The sequence below is a fragment of the Monodelphis domestica genome, chromosome 8 (genome assembly GCF_027887165.1).
Source record: "Monodelphis domestica isolate mMonDom1 chromosome 8, mMonDom1.pri, whole genome shotgun sequence".
Classification (NCBI taxonomy): domain Eukaryota; kingdom Metazoa; phylum Chordata; class Mammalia; order Didelphimorphia; family Didelphidae; genus Monodelphis; species Monodelphis domestica.
This window is the reverse complement of record NC_077234.1, coordinates 165,478,390-165,499,534: the sequence shown is the minus strand read 5'-3', so window position 1 is coordinate 165,499,534 and position 21,145 is coordinate 165,478,390. Positions and strand designations below refer to the sequence as shown.

The following is a 21,145-nucleotide window of genomic DNA, read 5'->3' as shown; positions in this document are numbered from 1 at the left end:
AACAAAATGTGGAAAGACAGTAGGGATGGTAGGTCTTTTGTCTTCCCATGACCCCTGATTCTGGAGATTGATGCACCAAGATGGGAAGACCGCAACATGGTTTTGTTTGTTTCCTGAAAGGGGTTAAGTTTTCTTCCTGGAACACTAGGAAATTCTTTGTCTTAGGTATTTTTATACAGGTTTTGGACATTTTGGTAAATTTGCTGTTCACAATTCCAAAAGGCTCTGATGGGACTCATTCTTATGCCCTGGTACAGAAAATGACCACAGAATTATGTGAGATGTGTATTTTCACTCCTTCTGGAGATTTCAAAACCAAAGCATTTTTAGAGCTGGAAGGAACTTTCAAGAACATTTGCCATCACCTTACAAATGAGGGAACTGGAACCCAAAGAGGAAAGGAGGACTTGCCTAAGGTCACATAGGTATTAATTAGTAGAGGAAAGACTCAAACCAAGGTCTCCTGACTCCAACCTTTCCACCATATCAGTCTGACATTTTTTAAAATTTAATTTTAAGATAAAAGGGGGTGATTATCCTAGCCTGTGATCCTGTATTCTCAGTTGCTGATATACTTGTCTTGGACAATTCTTGTGGTTTTTCTAGAAAGTTTTGCTGAAACTTTTGCCTATTCCGAGGTCCATATATTTATGGCCCTTAAGAGAGAGAGGTTCTAGTAGTATCTTTAGAAACCATAATGAAACTGAGATTGGCAGTGATCAGTTGAAAGTTCAAGTCAAGATGCCTTTGCACCAGAGCAAGAGTTCAGGCTCTTGGATAGTTGGGTGACACCTAGCCATAGAGTATCCCTCTTCTTTGGGCCATCACTGCCTGGAGAAGAGATTGTGATCTAGCTGTGAAGGGTAAAATCAGGTAGTGGTGGGAGCTGTGCTAGGCAGGTCACTGGCTTCTTTCTGAAAATACTTTTGTGTGACCAGTACCTATTCTAACACCACAGGGAACCTCTTTTTGTAGGATATTAAAGCAGGAAGGAACCTTAAATATAATTTAGTTTAATTCCTGGCAGCCAGGTGGGGCAGTGGATAGAGAACTTATAACCTCAGACACTTACTGGCTGTGTGATTCTGGGCAAATCACTTAATCTGTCTTCCTTAGTTTCCTCCATCTTAAAATGGGGTTAACAACAGCATCTCTCTCACTCAGTGTTGTTTAGAAGATCAAATGAGATATTTGTAAAGTGCTTCACAAACCTTAAAGCACTATATAAATGCTAGCTGTTATTATTATCATCATCATCATCATCATTATTATATGACTTGGCCATAATAATTAGCAAAGCAAGAAATTAAATCTAGTTCCATCTCACAAAGGGCTACCTCCAAAGTTTTGCTAAGAGCCAGAACCTTATTTTTCTTTTTAGTCCTTTTAAGCTCTTTCTGGAATACTCTCTTGAGACTTCGTAAAACGACATGCTTAGAGCTGGAAAAGAGAATATCAGAAGATATCATGTCCAGCCCCTTCATTTTACAAGATGAAGAATTGGATCCAAGAGTTTAAATGACTTGCCGAAAGTCACAATGAATACATCTGAGGCGCTCTTCCTCACTCCAAATTGATAGACTATTTCTATCCACCATACCATATTGTTGCATGGATGAGTCTTTGAATTTGTAGGACATAATAAGTATTTGGGTCAGGTTCCTATTTCCTCTCCACTTCCTGTTCCCTCCAATTCAAACATTTCTTTGCTACTTCTTGGGAGAGATCCTTTGTTCTTCTCCAGAAGAAACTTCAATAGGTCTTTGCTTCCTATTCCTCTACCTCTTTGAGCCCTACAAATGGGAATTCCTGATCCACCCGAGTTAGGGAAATCATACCACCAATTTAAGAGGTTTCTTTGTCATAATTTTTATTTTAGGAGGAATAGGGGTGTACTGACCTCATTCAATGTTGGCTAGTGGGTGAAAGGAGGCAGCCTGGTCCTACTTCTTGGAAGGCTCGGGACCAGAGCCTCTAGTGAGCCTGATCATTTCCATGCTCCAAGTTTTCTCTTTCTAGCCCAGCCTCAGGAACTGGAGCTGGTTGCAAGGAGCTAAGCTCCCAGTGGAGCTCCTCTGTTTGCTGCTGCTCTGTCCTTTCTGGTCATACCTTTCTTCTCTTTCTGCTTTGAGGTATGAGCAAGTGTGTGCTTTCAGTCCACGATCCTTTTCTTTCTGCTCCTTTTTGCAACTTTTCTTCACATCCTCAGTTTCCATCAGAAACCTTTTTGAGGTGAAAATGATTAAAATAGCCATTCAACAGGAAGAGCTGGGGAAGAAAGATCAGCCCCCCGGTTGGGAGATGTCATAGGGGCCATATAGGACATATGCAAAAGGGACATGGGGGAGGAAGGGGGGGTCGGGGGAAAAATGAAACTAAAAAACAACTGTTTTCTATTTACAAATTTAAATAAACAGAACAGCCTTCCCCGTGGTGTTTGTCTAAGTGTAGCAGCATTGCTGCTGTGTAGGTCATGAAAAGGTTGGTGCAGAGTTTAAAACTTCCCATTCTGTTAATTTCTTAAAGAACAGTCGTTCAGAGTCTGGACACAAAAGCTCATGATTTAATGAGGAACAGAAACAAAATCTCTGATTGTTGGTGTTTCAAACTTCATTGGCGTCCTCTGGCAACCACAAGTTGATCCTCGGCGGCTTCAATACCCTTTAGCCTTCAATATAAGAGTACATGCTGAATAGAGAACAATGGCTGGTTGTTATGTTTATTTACCCTTACTACAAGCTGGGTTAACCTCTTCAAACAGCTTTACTAAGCCCGTTAACCACACCGCCCATATGACCTGTAGCAGTATCTCTAATGTGATGCAAATCTGACTGGAGACCATATGCACCAGTTCAGATGTATTGTGTCTTCCCAGAGTACAAGTTTATTGCAGAGAGAGTCTTGTCCCCACCATACATTGCGGGTGGGGGGGGGGGGGGGGGGGGGGGGGGGGCAGCCTGAATGGCAAACAGTTAAACAGGGAAATAAAGGGGTGGGGGGAGCCGACATCAGAGTGGCTGGGGTTTTCTTGAATTTATTTTTAAAATGATCTCTAACTGGGGACCCAACATTCATTCAGGGTGAAGTCTCTTTCATGTATGTCCATATTTATTAATTTTTTTATCCAAGAACCCAACTAGGAAGATTTATTTTTTTCAACTCTTTTATGAAAAGGTCCAGTGACCTGCCCCTTCCCAGCACCCCGATGATGATCCTCAATATTTTTGAGGCGGTCACCTCACGTTGTATAAAAGAGTACATTCGGGGCTCAGAAGGCGCTCCAGAGTTCATTCCAACAAGTGAAAAGCAGCTACTCACGGAGGGAAAGTGATTGGAAAGTATCTCGATCTCGGACTCCCTTTTCAGGGGTTTGGCAGATCATTGAAATTGTTTACTTCATCCTGGGGGGGGGGACAAGCCCTGCGGAACCCTAAGTTTGGGGCCAAAAGGGGAGAACGCCCATCCTCCCGAGAAGGTGTCCTTGGGATAAGGGCTCCAGTGTAGCAACCCAAATCAAAACCAACACGAGCGCCGAGTGAAATTATATTCCAATCTGGCATACTAACAAGTCCCCAGTGTGACAGTCCCTCTTTAAGCAGCCCACTGTATATGTTCCGCCCACCTGGGGAGAGTTTCTTTTAGCAGGTCATTTTTTCTTGATGGCTGTGGCAAGCGTAACAATGTTCTGTGCCTGCTTCAGTAATGGCATGTCTATCATACTCCCATGGAAAGTAAAGGCTCCCTGGAAAACAGAGAATACAAACTTCCTGAGAGAATGCTTGGAAATTATAGGCTTCCTTTCTGCACACACTTGTGAAACAAGAACATTAGATCCCACCTGAATCATACTGACTTCTCTTACATAGACTTTGGAGAAGGCCAAAGTAAATAACAAAGGCAAGATTGATTCCCCTCCTCCCAAAGGGATGGGGAGAGGGGGGAGGAAGGAGGAGGGAAGTTCACTTTTCAAGGAGATGAAAACCGCCCAGTCACCATGTGTGGGAAGACATGCACACAATTTAACTATCGGTATTAAGACAAAATCAAAAGTAGATTGATTCTCAAAGTCAATTGCCAGGTAGAGAAATTCGGGGCTTTATTATAGAACAAGATGCTGTTTCTTTTTTCCCCCCTATATATAATATTTGGGAAAAATCTTTGTTTAAAAACTGGCAAGTCATTATATCCTTAGGAAACTGATTGTCTTTTAAAAGTCATTAACAAAATGCTGTTCGTGTTGGTGTACATTGAAGTGGGGTGGAAAGGAGTCCAGAACTTGGAGTCAGATATCCAAGTTCAGAATTTTCCTTCTTCTGCTCTTATAGCTGTGAGACATCATGAGCTCTTTTGAGCTTCAGTTTCTTCCTCTTTAAAATGGAGAAAGTAATATATAGGTTGTTGAGAATGGCATGAGATAATAATGTATGTAAAAAGCACTTTGTTAGCCTTTCCAGGCTAGGGAAATGTCCTTTATTGTGATTATTATAGGGCCACAGAGAGAGCTTGAAATTTGAAATTGATAGGGAGGATTCAGCTTGTTGACACATCACTTAGCCCTTGACAGGGCACCTAAAGAACTTTATATATTGTGTTAGGATAGGATTTTGGATAAGGGAAACACAAGAGGAAAAACATTGCAAATTGCAAACCATTCCATCCCTTTATCACAATTGGCAAGAATTTGTTAGGAGAAATTATGAACTATTTTTGTATTGTTCCAGAGAAAGGTTAAATTACTAGAATTTGAAACAAATGTTTTGGGGTAGAGATGTGCTTGATAGCTTATTTTATAAGTCAGTATATTATTATATAAGAAAAGAGATTTCTTATCTCAATCTTTCCAGATATCTCACTTTCAGGATTCAAACTGAAATTGGGCAGCAGGAATAGTCTGGATGGACTGGGAATGTGGTTTTTATGAGCACCTGTGTACCTTAAAGTAATTTCCATAGGCTCTGTCAGGGATTGTTGCATTGATTAGTTTTAGGGACACTTTCTTCAGGATTTGTCTTCCTACTTCCCTTTCCCTCCTTTCTCTACCTGCATGCTTTCCAGTGGGGTTTGTGAAGTCATTTGTTTAGTATTAATAACATGGTACAAAATCCTTGAGACTTGCTCCTGAAATTATAATAAAGTTAGGATTGTTTTGAATAAAGGCAATTTTAACTAGCCTTAAACCTGTGATCACCCAGATAGGGAACTCTTAGGCAAGAGGAGTTCTTCCATCAACTCATGTTGACACTTTCTCTGAAACTTATCTTAGAGAGTTACCAAGTGAACCAAACCAAGAGCTTAAGAAATTGGCCAAAGACCACACAGCCAATATGTGGCAGAGGCTGGACTTGAAATGATATCTTCCCAGCCCCAAAGTCAGTTCTCTTCCTACTATTGAGGGGCAGTTATGCTGCCTCTAAATAGTGAAATGTTAAACATAAAAAAGCAAAATCCCCCATAATCTATAAATAAGTTCCTATTTATATAGTGCTTAATTTTGTATAAAGCACTTTTCCTCTCCTCTTTCTTTCTTTCTTTCTTTCTCTTCTCTTTCTTTCTTTCTTTCTTTCTTTCTTTCTTTCTTTCTTTCTTTCTTTCTTTCTTTCTTTCTTTCTTTCTTTCTTTCTTTCTTTCTCTCTTTCTCTCTCTCTCTCTCTTTCTTTCTTTCTTTCTTTCTTTCTCTCTCTCTCTCTTTCTTCTCTCTTCTTTCTTTCTTTCTTTCTTTCTTTCTTTCTTTCTTTCTTTCTTTCTTTCTTTCTTTCTTTCTTTCTTTCTTTCTTTCTTTCTTTCTCTCTCTCTCTCTTTCTTTCTTTCTTTCTTTCTCTCTTTCTCTCTCTCTCTCTCTCTTTTTCTTTCTTTCTTTTCTTTCTTTCTTTCTCTCTCTCTCTTTCTTTCTTTCTCTCTTTCTTTCTTTCTTTCTTTCTTTCTTTCTTTCTTTCTTTCTTTCTTTCTTTCTTTCTTTCTCTCTCTCTCTCTCTCCTCTTTCTTTCTTTCTTTCTTTCTTTCTTTTTCTTTCCATCCTCTCTCTCTCTCTCTCTCTCTCTCTCTCTCTCTCTCTCTCTCTCTCTCTCTCTCTCTCTCTCTCTCTCTCTCTCTCTCCTCCCCATTATTGCTTTGAGACTATACTGAATGAAAAACTTGACAAGTATAAGACCATAGGACCCTACATAGTTCTTTATTCTGGACAATGTAATCTCCTTGCTATCATTGTTTTTAAATAATTCTGTAAATTATTTTTAATATATAGTTTATATATATAATATATATAATAGTTTTTAAATAATTCTGTAAATTATAAAAAACAAAGTAAATAAATATTTACTTATTGAAAATTTTCACAAAACATTTATTGATGCCAATAGAGCTGCTGAGGATAAAACCATTAAGTAAAGGGTTTAGGCAAACCTTTCCTGTATCCAGACTGATCTTGCATCCACACTGGGTCAAGAATTTCCCTTTTTAGCTTGCTAGCATAAGTACCTGCTGGCAAGCTGGCAGTTCCCATTTTATAGACAAAGTAACCCAGCTTCAGAGCATATAGAGCGAGGACTCGAACGCAGGTCTTCTGACCCTTAGTCTGATGCTCTTTCCCTCATATCACCTTGCCTCTCCATAAAACCATAAAATTCAGTTCATGACATTTCCCCCAGCTGTGCTTATTTATTTCTGATGAGACTGTGCATCAGTAGCCTAAAGGATTGGATCATGGGCCACTTTTTCATCTTGATTATTTTTGTATTTTAGGAAATTTGTCCCCTGACTGATTTTCTTTCAGTGGTGGACTGAATTTTGGTCAGGTCCTATGGCTGTGATTAATTTATATTTTAAATCTGCATCATTGATTTTAACTATGTATAAAAAAATCCTCCCCCCCCCCCTGCATCTATGCTAGCTCTTTATCCTCCTAAACATTTATATTTTTGGCTGGCAGTCCAGAGGATGTTCCATAGGTTAGGTTACATGTGAAATCAGGGCATGGAACACATGCTGTTTTACAAGGCAATAGTCTAGTTTTCTTATTGAAGTAAATGATGAAGACCAAAGGCCTCCTGGTTATCCACCCACCAAGTGGATTATTGCCCTGTAAAACAGCACATCTGTCCTGCTAAGGCCTAAATAATAGGCTGGAGAAAGGAAATTAGCATAGATGCACATGAAATCAAAATGATGCACACGGAATGGAGATGACAGCTTTGGGCATATGCCATGTTCCCTGAATCTGCACCATGAGTCAGAGTTCCATATGCACATCAAAAATGGATATTCCTTATAGTTTAAACACAAGGAGGCAACTTTCTGGTTTGTTCCAGGAATGAGTTTTACTTGGTTTGCATTATTGAACTCAATCTGGAGCATGCAATTCTCCACCCCCCCTTTTTTAAACTTGTATCTCTCAAATTCTTAGCACTTTTGAGGTTCTAGATTTATAAGAATGAGAATTATGTGGCCTTTTAATCTTATTAACAATTTCTCTAGTAGGGATTCTCAAAGATACTCTGATGCTTTTCATAGATTTTTTTCATGTGCAGCTTTACAATACACTTCTGTGATTGCCAAATCTCAAAGCTCTATCCACAAAAAGAAAGCATTTGGCAAGAAGGTACTTAGATTTTTTGGGTGAGAATCTGGAGCTTCCCTTTGTGAATTATCATAGGTTGAGTATCGGTTTTATAACACAGCACCTGACATTTCATGTTCCAGTTTTAAATGTGTTTAGGTAAGAAAAAGGCAATTAAAATGGCATGTATGAAAAGGTTAGATTGAGTTAGTATTGGGGAAACTTTGATAAATAGGAAGATTCAAGGTAAATGCTTATCTAGATTTTTATTGGTTTTGATAGCAATGCTAATAGAATATAATGATGATGATAAAAAATTCATTTTTTGTCTTCTTGTCTTCTCTTTCTACATCCTTTACCCCCTCCCCTTAGTAATCTTGTTCATTCTTATAAATTCAGCTACCATTTCTACGTAAAAAGATTGGTGATGAGCTGTATTGGAGGGGTTATCCACACTGGTGAGATAATGGATTCTTGCAAACAGTGAAGCTTTGGAGTATAATTTCATTTTGAGAAATACAATGTATATGTAATAATTCATATTTATGTAGCATTTTATGGTGGAAACAATAAATATTGGGCTCTATTTTCCCTAATGCCTCAATAATTCTCTAGTAATAACAAACAATAATAACAAATAGTAATAACAAACTCTTTCCAGGCCTGAAAAGTTACTTATTTCTTGAAGAGAATCTGGCTTATATTCTAGTGACTAAAAGTTATGATGGTGATGATAAACACATTTATAGAGAAGCCATTCAAATTATCTTGCATTTTTGGACCTTAGTTCTTGAGGAATTCTTTCTAGTATTAACTGGAAAAATTTCAAATTACTCTAAATTCATGTAGTATTTTCCTCCATTCATTTTATTTTCAAATAACTTGAGCTTTAGCACCCACGAACTTATCTACAGCATATTCCAATAATAATGATGCTGCTATGATGCCCAAGATAGGATCTTCTGTGTCAGAGTTAACAATAAAATGTTAATACAGCTGTCATACTGTTTCCTGTAGGGCTGAGACAGTTTCCCATAGCTCTCTAAGCCTTTTGGCCAATCAGTTACTCAGTTGACGACTCAACCCAGCTAATCTCTGACTATCCATCATAATTCTTAGAAATTCCTTTTGAGACTTTGAGACTTTTTGAGACTTCATCCTTGTCTAATTCCCTAGACTCACCTTTTATAATGATTCAATGATTCCTTATTAATTAATGAGAGGCCATCACCTGCTCCTTCAATATTCCATGGCCTGCCACAAACCACACTAACAAGCCGCTTTGTCCTCCTTTCTTGAGACCCTTTGAAGCCTCTTTCTTCTTAACCTGTGATCTAACTTACCTATGAGGACCCTTGGAAAAGCAATAATCAATCCTTTTCTTGATCTGGCTTCCTCTAAATTCAGGTATGGTTCCACAGAGAACACAAGATGCTAATGCTCAAACAGAGTGCATGTCAGGACTCCGGTAACAGGGGCACTACAGAGTGGAGTAAATTATTCCAAAGCATCTGACAGGGAGTTAACACTATCCTTGGAGTTTTAGGAAATCAGGAAAATGCTGAGGGGGGAAGGGAGAGGGAAAGAGAGAGAGAGAGAAAGAGAAAGAGAGAGAGAGAGAGAGAGAGAGAGAGAGAGAGAGAGAGAGAGAGAGAGAGAGAGAGAGTGACAGACACACACACACACACACAGAGAAAGAGAGAGAGAGAGAGAGAAAGAGAGAGAGTGAAAGAACCAAGGGGGCAGCAGTTTAGATTTGGTTAAAGCACATAATATAGAAAAATTATTGTTTTATAATTCTTATGCTGATTACCAGGAAGGATTTGTGACCATTTGGGTTAAAGCTAAATTAATGATTTCTTGGAAAATCTTGAGACTATGAAAATTCCACTTACACATGATTCACAGGAATGCAAATTTACTAAAACCTCAGTTATCTAGTACATCCTAGGCATCCCTCAGAAAAACTTTGTGTGTGTATGTATACACACATACATATATATGCACACATATCTATATGTACATATATATTTTCCAAAGGCTGCTTAAAATGTATTAGGTTCTGTTGAATACAAAGGAATTCAATTAATGAGGCTGCTGGAAAGCACATATGTGATTTAGAGAGAAAGAAGTTAAAAAATTAATTTATTTTTGATGTTTTGCTTTTTTTCCCTTAAAACACACACCTACACAATCAAAAAACAAACTACGACGCTTGTACAGTCTGCCCAATTTAAGAGCCAGATAGAAATGCAAGAGAAGGGATGGAGAAAGGGGGAAGTAGGGGATGGGTTTTTGAGCTCTAGTGGATTTCAGAATCCAGGAGCAGCCAAGAAGGTGCTGCCACTCATGCAGAAGACCCAGGTTTGGTTTTGCTGGGCTTGCTGACATGATGCTTCCTCATGGCCAAGAGCAAGGTGGAAAGTTCCCGAGTGTTCTGGGGATTCAGGCACAATGATTATAAATGGATGACTTGTCTTCCCAGAGAGGAAGCTGGCTCACCATTTTAGAAGGGCCGAGTTGGTAGGGTATTCACTTCCCCAGTGTACATACTCAGAAATTCCATAGGAGCTGTGACTGGATAAAGAATGCAGACAACTCTTGTAGTGATTGTGGGTGGCTACAAGTGGGCTACCATAGTGGACAATCATGGGTGACGGCTTAGGGGAGGCGCATGCTAGATTTCAGAGAGATTGTGGGACAGTATTCAATAGTTATGGAAAATGGGAGTTTGGGGGGGTTTGAATCCTTATCTTAAAACCCCCCAACAACTCTCTCATCCTATTTTTCAGTACCTTACTGATACTACTTGTTATCTTCCAATTTCTCAAGTTTATTTCCTTGAAGATGAGCTTTATTTATTCTAGTATTCCTTATCAGTACCAAGATTCTTATATTTTTTAAAAAGGCTTTGAATTCTTAGATATTTATCAAATTGATCTGGGGCCTTTCTTCATTTTTCCCATGGCTATGGGGGACTATGCTCCTACAGGTGGCCATTGTGATATCGCACGTATGATAAACTGGAAATCAGTGTTCTCCTCCTCCTTGTCCTTCCTATTTCCAAACAGCCATACAGACTTGCTGACTATATTGACCCCATCCAGGGCCCGGGGGAGGAGGGTGAGTTACATCCCAGTGGAAGAGGCTTATTAAATATCTGAAGCACCTACCATGTGCCCTGCATGGTTCTTGCCCCCGAGAACACACAAAACACTTAAATGACAATATAAGACAGTAAATGATTAAGTACCCAAATGGATAGTACAAGTAATAGATGTTTTAGTATTCTGCAAAAGAAGAAAGAAATCACTTGAAGTCATCTTTTTTCCTAGCTTCTTTTAGCAGAAAGCAGGCTGCACTCCATTTGTTAAAGGGAGAGCTTTAAAATTGGAAAACTTGGTCTAGTTACTGTTCCTCTAAACTCCTCCATCTCGGTTGCACTTTATTATATTATTATATAGTATATGTGGCAATATATAATATAAAATAATAAAATAAATAATAATAAAATGTCAAATACATATTTTCGCAGACATGCATACACATAAATATATTCTTTAATAGACTTAATTATACCTTGTTCCCAGTGGGTTTGGGTATATGGGTATGTGTGGGTGTCTAGCTCCTTGTTTGTGTATATATACACGTAAACACACATATAAGCTAGATTATTATGTTATCTTTATTGGGATATTATAGAGGGGATTTCTGCTTCATCTGGATGCTGGACTAAATAACCTCGAGCACCGAGATCTTGTCTCCTTATCAAACTTCCTTTCCTGCCTAAATTTTTCCTATTTTTTCAAGCACATTTTCGTGGTCTCAAGGCTTTCTGTTTCCCTCTTTGGAACACAGAGGAAGGGTGAGCAACTATTTTCCCTCTAGGATCACAGACTTAAATGAGATGGTTTCAGATGACCTTTAGAGATAGTGGTATCGACCCCCTTATTTGCACGTGGGAAACTGTGATCCGCTGGGGGTGAAGTGGCTTGCATTATCCACACAGCTAGTGCTCCGGAGTGGAGTCTGGGACTTTCTCTCCTCCGTGCCATTCTTGTGTTTTTCCACGTCATGCTTCTCCCATGAAGCTCAGCCTCTATTTGGTTTCATCTTAGGTTGAGGATACAGCACATTCCTCCAGTAGCACCCCAACTTAGACAGAGATACCTCTTAAAGGAGGTGAAAAAAATCTGTACTCACCTGTGGTGAACGAGCCAACCACCCCCATAGGCTATAGAGGTCATTTTTTTTTTGGAGGGGTTGTGACTGAAATAGTCACAAAGTAACAATGGCTTACGCTGTTGAAGGCATAGTCACTCCTCCCCTTTCTGGCTATGGAAGTTCTATCCTGCCTCCTATGTCCAATTTGTTCTACTTCCAAACAGAGGGAAAACCAGGTTGCTTTGAGACTTTCAGTCCTACTTCAGTTTTTCTAACCACCAAGCTTTCCTTCTCTTCTTCTTTGTCTAAAAGACTGTTTTGTTTTGTTTTTGCACAGTATGTGCAAAATCCTTGCCCAATCACTTAACATGGTTGCCTCAGTTTCCTCATTTATAAAATGGGCTGGAGAAGAAAATGGCACACCACTCCAGTATTTTCTGCCAAGAAAACTCCAATGGGGACATGGCTGAAATGCCTGAACAACAAGGGGACTAACGAACAGAGGAGAGGAGGCCATTCCAGTTGGTGCTTGCTTTGTTCTCTTCTGCTAGGACCTCCATCTATAGTCACCAGGACCTAAGTCTACCAGGAGAGGCTAAACTTAGAGGCATTATCTTTTTTTTCTGGCAGTGCTCAACTCCTATCATCATTCTCAGACCTAGTTTGAGACCTAGCTGAGGCCAGATGCTATAGGAAAGTAGGAGGACATAGAGAGAGCCTTTCTTCCTGTTATTGTCCTTCATTTTCCCCATTACCTGCCCACCCCATATATCCAGGAGCTCAAGACTGTTGAGCTAGGTTAATTGTTTTTTTCTCCTAGAGGCAGGTAGGTGGCCTAGTGAATAGAACATCAGCCCTAAAATCAGAAGGATCTGAGTTCAAATTTGAACAAGTTCCTTAACTGTATTTCCTCAGTTTTCTTATATATAAAATGAGCTGGAGAAAGGAACTGACAAACCATTTCAGTATCTTTGTCAAGAAAACCCTAAAGGGGGTTACAAAGAGTCAGCCACAACTGAATAGCAACAGAAGTAAAAAAAATTTTTCTGAGCCACTGAGCTATTTTTCAAACAGTAACATGGAGAAATGCGACAATGTCAGGAAGAGAAATCACAAAAGAAAGGAAAATTTTCTTTGTTGCTTTCAGCAGTTACATTAAAAGACCAATGCAACTTCTGAGCTTATTATATTAATAAATTAATAAAAATAAATTAATAAAACTATTATATAAAAAAGGAAAAATATTATTTTTTAATGAGCAAAGTAGTCACAATGGGAGAGATGAATAGCATCTCAGCCTTGCAAAATAAAAAGGATTCAGTGAGAATGATCACAGGATATGGCATTATAGCCTATCTAGCTTTTTGCTTTTGAAGGTAAAGAACTGACTTTTTTAGTATATACAGACTTTAAACCTTTAGTATTTATTAGTCTTCAGTTGGTTTAAAATTTTGTCTTTTTTTAAAAATTATGAATCTGCTGATAAATATGTAAACATGTCCATGTTCAAGGAACAGGAAAGAGAGAACTATCAATCAAATTGTGAATCCCTATTACATAGAGCCTGCTTTTTAAAAGTATATATTAAATTTAACATAATACCCAGTCTGCCTTGCCTTGCTTGTGTTGCCTAAGCATTAGTATTTAAATACATATACCTGGAAAAATATTCTCACTAATAGCAGGTAGTTAGTTGCTTTTGTCCCTGAGTAATATACAAAGGCTTTACTAACTCTATATTTAGTTAAAAAGTAAAATCTGCTACTGAAATCATTACACATTAAATGTTAATTAAATTTACTTATCTGTCACTACCAGTATTATTTTATGAATTAAGTTTTACTTATTAAATGAACAAAAATTCATTTTCTCTCTCCCTATCCTCAAACTCCTTCCTTTGGGAAATAGAGAAGAAAAACTAAACTCTTATAACAAATACACAGTCAAGTTATGTCCAAAAATGATATATTTCATTCTGTGTCCCAAGTCCATCCCTTCTTTGTCAGGAGGTAGGCAGCATCAGAAATATGTTAGAGGGGCAGCTGGATGGCTCAGTGCATAGAAAGCCTGAACTAGAGACAGGAGATCCTGGGTTCAAAACTGGCCTTAGATACTTCCTAGCTGTGTGACCTTGGCAAATCACTTAACCCTAATTAACTAGCCCTTCCCACTCTCTGTCTTGGAACCAATACTTAGTATTCATTCCAAGACAGAAGGGAAGGGTTTAAAAAAAAACAAAAACAAAAAAGGAAAAAAGTGGCCTGGCCCCAGTTCCTTCTGGCTTGAGTGGATCATTAAATTTTCAGTGTGAGCACCAAATGAGTAAGTTACAAATCAGGGGCTTGATTCTGGTTTTGTTTTGGTTTTGATTGTCTATACTTAAGGAAGCGATGGAGAAAATGCCAATAATGCAGATTAAACAAAAATGTGTCTCATGAACGTTTCTTATTTAAGTAGCATGTTTCATCATGGAGCCTCTGCGAGTATGATTTTAATTTACATAGACAGGCAGTTTTTTGGTGAGCTGTGGCTGTATTTCTATAGGAAAGTCTAAGTTCCCACCACTACTCCCCTTTTCTCCTTTAAAGGCATCAGGGGAAAAGTACTGCTGGGAATTCCATTAAAGACCTGCAATTGTTCCTGAGAATTTGGAGGATGTGAAAGAATCTGTTACCTTGTTGGAAAGGGCTATAAAGATCCCGGCGCCTCCTGAAAATCATCTAGAAATGTTAGAACAAGCCTTAGGTTTAAGGGCAGTAGGGAGAAGCTGGGAAGGGGACGTGCTTTTGGTGTTTGGTGTATTTAACCAAACCGGGCTTACAGCCATTCTACCAGGGTGCACTGTTTTGTCTCTAAGCTTTGACATGAGGAGAAACCTTGAGGGAAGCATCCCTCCTCTCGGCTCCTTACTGTAATGCTGGCACACCAGCCTTGGATGCCTGACTCTGGACCTCAGGGAATTATAAAATGTACTTGATACCCAAACTTCTGGGAAGGCAGAAAATGGAGGTCACAGATGCTTGAAAGCCTCATTCCTGCCTGCCAGGTCAATGACAGTCCTGAGAAAATTCCAGGGATCCATCTGCTGCCTCCCCTATGACTTTCCAACAAACAGGAATAGGAAAAGTTGCCCGGTCTGAGGTGCTTCTCAGTAACCTTGGAGCAGAAATAAAAGAGGATTTGGAAAACGGAATCATACTTTCCTCCCACTTTCCTGTCCCCATTGCAGCAGGAGATTAGGTGGGGTCTCCTATCTTCTGTTTTCGGGCCAGACCATTTAAAGGTGTATTCTAAATTGTCTCTAAAAGAAACTACATGTGAGGCAGAGAGGAGAGAGGAATAAATGTTTAAATGAATGTTTTATACATTTAGAAGATAAATTAAAAAGAGTAATTAGATGCGATACTAATCAAATTCACAGATGACTGGGAATTAGAGGGAAGAGGCAGGCTCGATGGTCTTGATGGTCCCTTCTAGCTCATAACTCTGTGATCCCACAACTCAAGTAGGAAGACCTGAGTTCAAGACATTCACTGGCTATGTGACACTGGACAAATAACATTTAACCTTTCAACTTCACTTTCTTCATCTGTAAAATGGAGATAATAATAACAGCTACCTCCCAGGGTTGTTGGGAGGATGAAATGAGCTATAGTTGTAAAGTGCTTTGCAAATTTAAAGTACTACATCAATGCTATTATTATTTTTATCATGATCATTGAACCTTTTTCAGCCTCAGTGTTTTTCATTTATAAAAAAGAATTTATACAAAGAACTTGCCTCGTGGTGTTTATATGAGGACAAAATGAAATGAAGCAAGTAAAATGTGTTGCAAAATTCTTACTACATCATTCTGCCTCTATAGAAACTGTTTTCTTGAAGATGGGAGGCAACCAGTTGTAGTGGATTTGTTGTTGCTGTTCAGTTGTTTTTCAATTGTGTTTGGCTCTTCTTAACCTTCATTGAGATTTTCTTGGCAAGGATATTGGAGTAGGTTGCCATTTCTTTCTCCAGCTCATTTTAACAAATGAGGAAACAAGTGATTTCTTTCAGTCACACTTAGTAAGTGCCCAAGGTCAGATTTGAACTCAGGAAGATGAGTCTTCCTGAACTCCAGGATGGGTGCTCTTTTTCACCCATCATTGCCCCTTGTAATTGGCTAGAGTGCAGGATTTGCAGTCTGGAAGACCCAATCCCAACTCAGATACTTCCTAGCTTTGAGGTCCTGGGCAAGTCATTTAACCCCATTTTCCTCAATATCCTCATTTGTAAAATGACAGGGTGGGAGCTTTTAAGAAAAGACCTCTTAAGTGTTTTTTTCCCTAGCTTTAAATTCTGTGATTTCTATGAAGAATACTACTGACCTATAACCAGCAGATAAATTTGATGGTCTTTTTTCAGTACTCATCCTTCTTGACCTTTCCACTGAATTGACACTATTGATCATACTCTACTTTCATTCCTTTTGGCTTCTGTGAACTCTCCTAATTCTCCTGTTTCTCCAATCTCTCTTCTCCTAAATGTAAACATTCTCCAAGTGCCTGTACTTGATTTTTTATTCTTCTCTCTGTATACTTTTCCCAAAATAATTTATTTCCACAAAATCAACTTTCATTTTTATTTCAGTGACTCAGTTCTTTGGTTCTAGACTTTCCAAGGGCTTTTCCAATATCCAGTCCTATATTTTCCATTTGCTCACGGGGACATCTTTATTCTTGTCTTATCAATATTTCAAATTTAAGGTATAAAAACTTTTCAAAAATCTGCCTTCCCCCTGATGTCCACATTTCTGAGGTAGCATCCTTCTAGACACTCAGGCTCAAAACTTCAAGGTTATCCTTGACTCCTGTCTTTTCCTCGATTCTCATATCCAACAAATTGTTTAGTCCTACTGACTTGACTTCTGAAATGACTTTTGCATCTATTCCTTCCTTTGTTTGCCTTTCCCCTCTCAAAAATGGTTTGTTAAATGAATAAATTCCTTGAAAAATATGATGAATAGGAGAAAATCTGTTTATTACAAACAAGATCTGGAGTCTTTTGACTGTTTTATAGAAGCAGGTAAACCTTTGCTTTTAGCGTAAGCTCCTTGAGGGCAGGGGCTATTTTCCTTTTAGCTTTTGTATCTTTATGGCTTCCCACAGTGTCTTGCATGTATAGTAGATATATTATGACCTTTGTTGAACTGGATTTAAGACTTTCTCAGAGGGAGAAATCCTGAACATTAAGTGAAAGACAATTTGAAACTATTACAGTAATTGATAAAAGTCCCATTTATTTATGAATATTAAATCTAACAGTGACATACACTGGCAAATAACATTTGGGGCCTACTTCTCACACATCTTTATAATCTAGAAGTCTGTTTTAAAAATATCATAAAAAATTAACTTTATAAAGCTATGATTTATCTGGTGCAAATGCTGGCCTCTCTCAATGTTCATCTCATGCTATATGGTGAATATCACATGGATTACTGGAACAAGCCCTTGAGCCTTTATTATATATTGACATATTTAGTTCTATGAGCTATGTAGTCTTTTTCATATGTAAGACCCATAGGAACTGTAATTGGATAGAATTCCTTTGAACTTATTAATTTCCTCAGTTTACTGATGCTGACTTTCCCAATTAAAACTGATCAGAAATGTCACATTTTTTCTTTAGTTTCAAAAGAAAATGGCAAAAGGTCAGGTCAGTTAATAACATGTCCTGATGAAAGTGCCATTCTTCAAAGGAGACACTCAATCATTTCAAAATTTTCTGCCTGTCAAGACTTTATGAGTCAGTCAGTAAGCAAATAATTATTTAATTTATATTTTTTAAAATGTTGATAGGACTAGATGACACAGGAAAGGAAATAGCGATCTCTTTTTCCATTCTCTTTAGGTATCTTTATTTTTCTTTGAGAGTTACTGAGTCTCTAAGATGGAGAAGAGAGTATTAATTTAGAATGCACAAGCAAAAAAAGCAATTTACCTTAAAATGTGTTTGTACTGGTATATGTTTGAAACATATATGTAGAAATAGACACAAAGAGAAAGACGATAGAGCCAGAGACGGGGAGGGGAGGGGAGAGAGAGAGAGAGAGAGACAGAGAGAGAGAGACAGAGACAGAGACAGAGAGAGAGAGAGAGAGAACAGGGTCAGAGAGAGAGAGAGAGACAGGGTCAGAGAGAGAGAGAGAGAGAGAAAGAGAGAGAGAGAGACAGAGAGAGAGAGAGAGAGAAAGAGGGAGAGAGAAAGAGAGAAGGAGGAAGGAAAGAGAGAGAGAAGGAGGGAAAGAGAGAGAGAAAGAGAGAGAGAAAGAGAGAGAGAAGGAGGGAGAGAGAAAGAGAGAGAGAGAAGAGGGGAAGGAAAGAGAGAGGAGGGAGAGAAAGAGAGAGAGACAGAGAGAGAGAGAAGGAGGGGAGAGAGAGAGAAGGGGGAAGGAAAGAGAGAGAGGAGGGAAAGAGAGAGAGAAGGAGGGAAAGAGAGAGAAAGAGAGAGAGAAGGAGGGAGAGAGAAAGAGAGAGAGAAGAGGGAAGGAAAGAGAGAGAGAGGAGGGAGAGAAAGAGAGAGAGACGGAGAGAGAGAGAAGGAGGGAGGGAGAGAGAGAGAGAAAGAGAGAGAGAGAAGAGGAAGGAAAGAGAGAGAGAGGAGGGAGAGAAAGAGAGAGAGAGAAGGAGGGAGGGGGAGAGAGAGAGAGAGAGAGAGAGAGAGAGAGAGAGAGAGAGAGAGAGAGAGAGAGAAGAGGGAAGGAAAGAGAGAGAGGGAGTGGCACATTTTTTGTGGTAGCAAAGAACTGGAAAAAGGAAACAAATCAGTTGTGGAATGGCTAAATAAATTGTGGTACATGAATGAAGTTGAATTATTATTGTATATGATTAGAAATGTCAGCTCTGAGAAATCGATAGAAACATGAGAACACAAATGAAATGATACAGAGTGAAATCAACAGAACCAGAAAACTAATTTATATCAATTATGACATATTTATAGACACGCACATATCTACATACACACATGCACATTGCCTCTCCCCCCCCCCCCCCCCCCCCACCCCCCCCCCCCCCCCGTGACTACCACAATAATAACAGTAAGTAGGACAGAATGAATGCTGTGAAATCATAATGACTAAACTTGCCTGAGAGAGAAGTAATTAAAAATTTACCTTTTTTTTTGTTAGAGCAGTGGGAACTTTGTGTGTAGAATGTTGGATATGCTGTCACACGACTGATGTATTAGTTCTGCTGAACTGCTTTTTGTTTTTATTTTTAAAAACTCTTCCCTTCCATCTCAGAATCAATACTATGTATTGGTTCTGAGGCAGAAGAGCCGCGAGGGCTAGGCAACAGGGTTAAGAGATTTGCCCAAGGTTATAGAAGAATTTGAGGCCAGATTTGAAACCAGGACCTCCCAGTCTCTCAGCCTGGTTCTCTACCCACTGAGCCACCTACTTGCCCCCTGCAAACTGTTTTAAAAAAACCTTCTTAACAAAGAAAAGACTGCTAGATAGGAGAGGAGGGAGAGATATATTCAGAGTGAAAGACGTAGGTGTTTCCTGAACTTAGCACTCTCTGTCCTGCCTCAATAGCTTTGCACAGGCAGTGTCTCCTGTGGCTAAAGGGCAGCCCTCCCAATATCTGCCTCTTAGAAACCCCAGTTTTCTTCCAGGTTCGGTTTTTGGGCCCCATCTTATATAAGAAGCCTTTCTTGATTCCTCTAATTATAAATGTTTTCTCCTACCTCAAATGATCATATTTGTAAAACACGATAATATATAAAATACAAATAAATGATACATAAAATATATTCTATAATATAACATAAATATATTGTAACTTATAAATATATTATAACTTACATATTAATATAAATATATTGTAATATATATGTATATAATATAAATATGTTGTAACTTACATATACTATATTGTAATTTAATATATAATATACATGTATTATAATTTATATATAAAATGATAAATATCACTTGGCAAACAGTATTAAGTGCCAGGTCCTGGGCTAAGTTGATGGGGACACAAAAGGGGCAAAAGAGTCCCAGCCCTTGAAGAACTCAAGCTCTAACAGGGGAGATGTCATGCAAACAAATATATAGAAAGCAAGCTTTGGACAGGATAAATACATAATAAACAGGGGCAGGCACTAGAAGTAAGAGGGGTTCCTGTAGAAGGCAGGCGCCTGTGCAGGGGAGACTTAAAGGAAGCCAGGGAGGTCAGGAACTTGAGTGCAGGAGGGAGAGCATTCCAGGCACGAGGGATAATAGCCCAAGAAAACGGCCGGAGTGTCTAGCAGACTTGAGCAGCCAGGAGGCCAGTGTGACTGGACGGCAGAGTGGTTTGGGGAGTCGGTGTAAGAAGACTGGAAAGTCAGGAGGAAGCTTGTATGGAAGGGCTCTGAAATCGAACTAGAGCATTTCTGTATTTGTTCCTGGAGGCAGGAGAAAGTCACTGGAGTTTTTTTGTTTTTACTGATTGGAGTGGAAGGGGGGAGTTGATACAGTCAATCTACTTTTTGGGAAAATGACTTTAGTGGCTGATGGGAAATGGGCTGGAGTGGGGAGAGACTTGAGGCAGGCAGCGACAGTCTGGGAGGTGGTGAGAGCCTGCACTAGAGTGCTGGCAGCAATAGAGGAGAAAACGTTGGAGAAATGCTGCAGAGGTGAAACAGGCAGGCTTCGGCCACAGCTTGGATATTGGGGGGGACGGGGAGGGCAGGGTGGTGAGAGATAATGAGGAAACCAAGACGACTCCGAGGTTGCAAGCCGAAGGCACTGGGGATTGCCTTCTACAGTAATAGAGAAGGAGAGGGGGGAAGAGTTTTTTGGGGAAAGATATTGAGTTCTGTTTTAGACATAACCGAGAGCAAGATGGTTGCTTGTTTGACAGGTCTGTAATGTAGTTGGAGGTTCAGTAGACAGACAGCCAGACTTGAGGATGGGAGGTTCTGGGTTCAAATGTGGTCCCAGATACTTCCTAGTGGTGTGATCCTGAGCAAGTCATTTAACCCCAATTGCCTAGCCCTTACTGCTCCTCTGTCCTAGAACCGATACTTAGTGTAGTTTAAGACAGAAGGCAAGGGTTAAGAAAGGAAAGAAAAAGAAAAGCAATCAGAGACTGGAGGTCAAGAGAAAGATTGGGGCAGGAAAGGTAGATTTGAGAATCATCAGTATGTTTCTCTGTTTAACATGGTATTCTTCCATTAGAAATTGAGCACAGGAGCTATTTTCCATTTTGTTTTTATATCTCTGGTGCCTAGCATAGTTTTTTGCCCATAGTAGAAACTTAATAAATGCTGGGGATAAATGACTAAAGAAACAGGGGAAAAGACAAAGAGATATATAGACTCAGAATAAAACAATAAAGGAAAAACAAAGAAAAGGAAGATAGAAAGATATAGTGACAAAGATGTAAAAACAAATGGAGA

General features: G+C 39.1%; 1 protein-coding gene across 4 annotated transcripts in view; it reads right to left on the bottom strand.

The window, feature by feature from the left end:
* Positions 1 to 2,541: 2,541 nt before the first annotated feature.
* Positions 2,542 to 21,145, bottom strand: part of CLYBL (citramalyl-CoA lyase) — a 347,758-nt gene continuing 329,154 nt past the window's right edge. For 3 of the 4 annotated variants that reach the window (XM_007501343.3, XM_056807000.1, XM_007501345.3), the window contains exons 8-9: positions 3,623 to 3,742; positions 2,542 to 2,668 (exon numbers count right to left, since the gene is read on the bottom strand). In XM_007501343.3, the coding sequence (XP_007501405.1) occupies positions 3,647 to 3,742 (96 nt within the window). In that variant the 3' untranslated portion in view covers positions 2,542 to 2,668; positions 3,623 to 3,646. Of the gene's footprint in view, positions 2,689 to 3,622; positions 3,743 to 21,145 lie in introns of all 4 variants that reach the window. The other variant, XM_016424947.2, reaches the window with a different exon arrangement.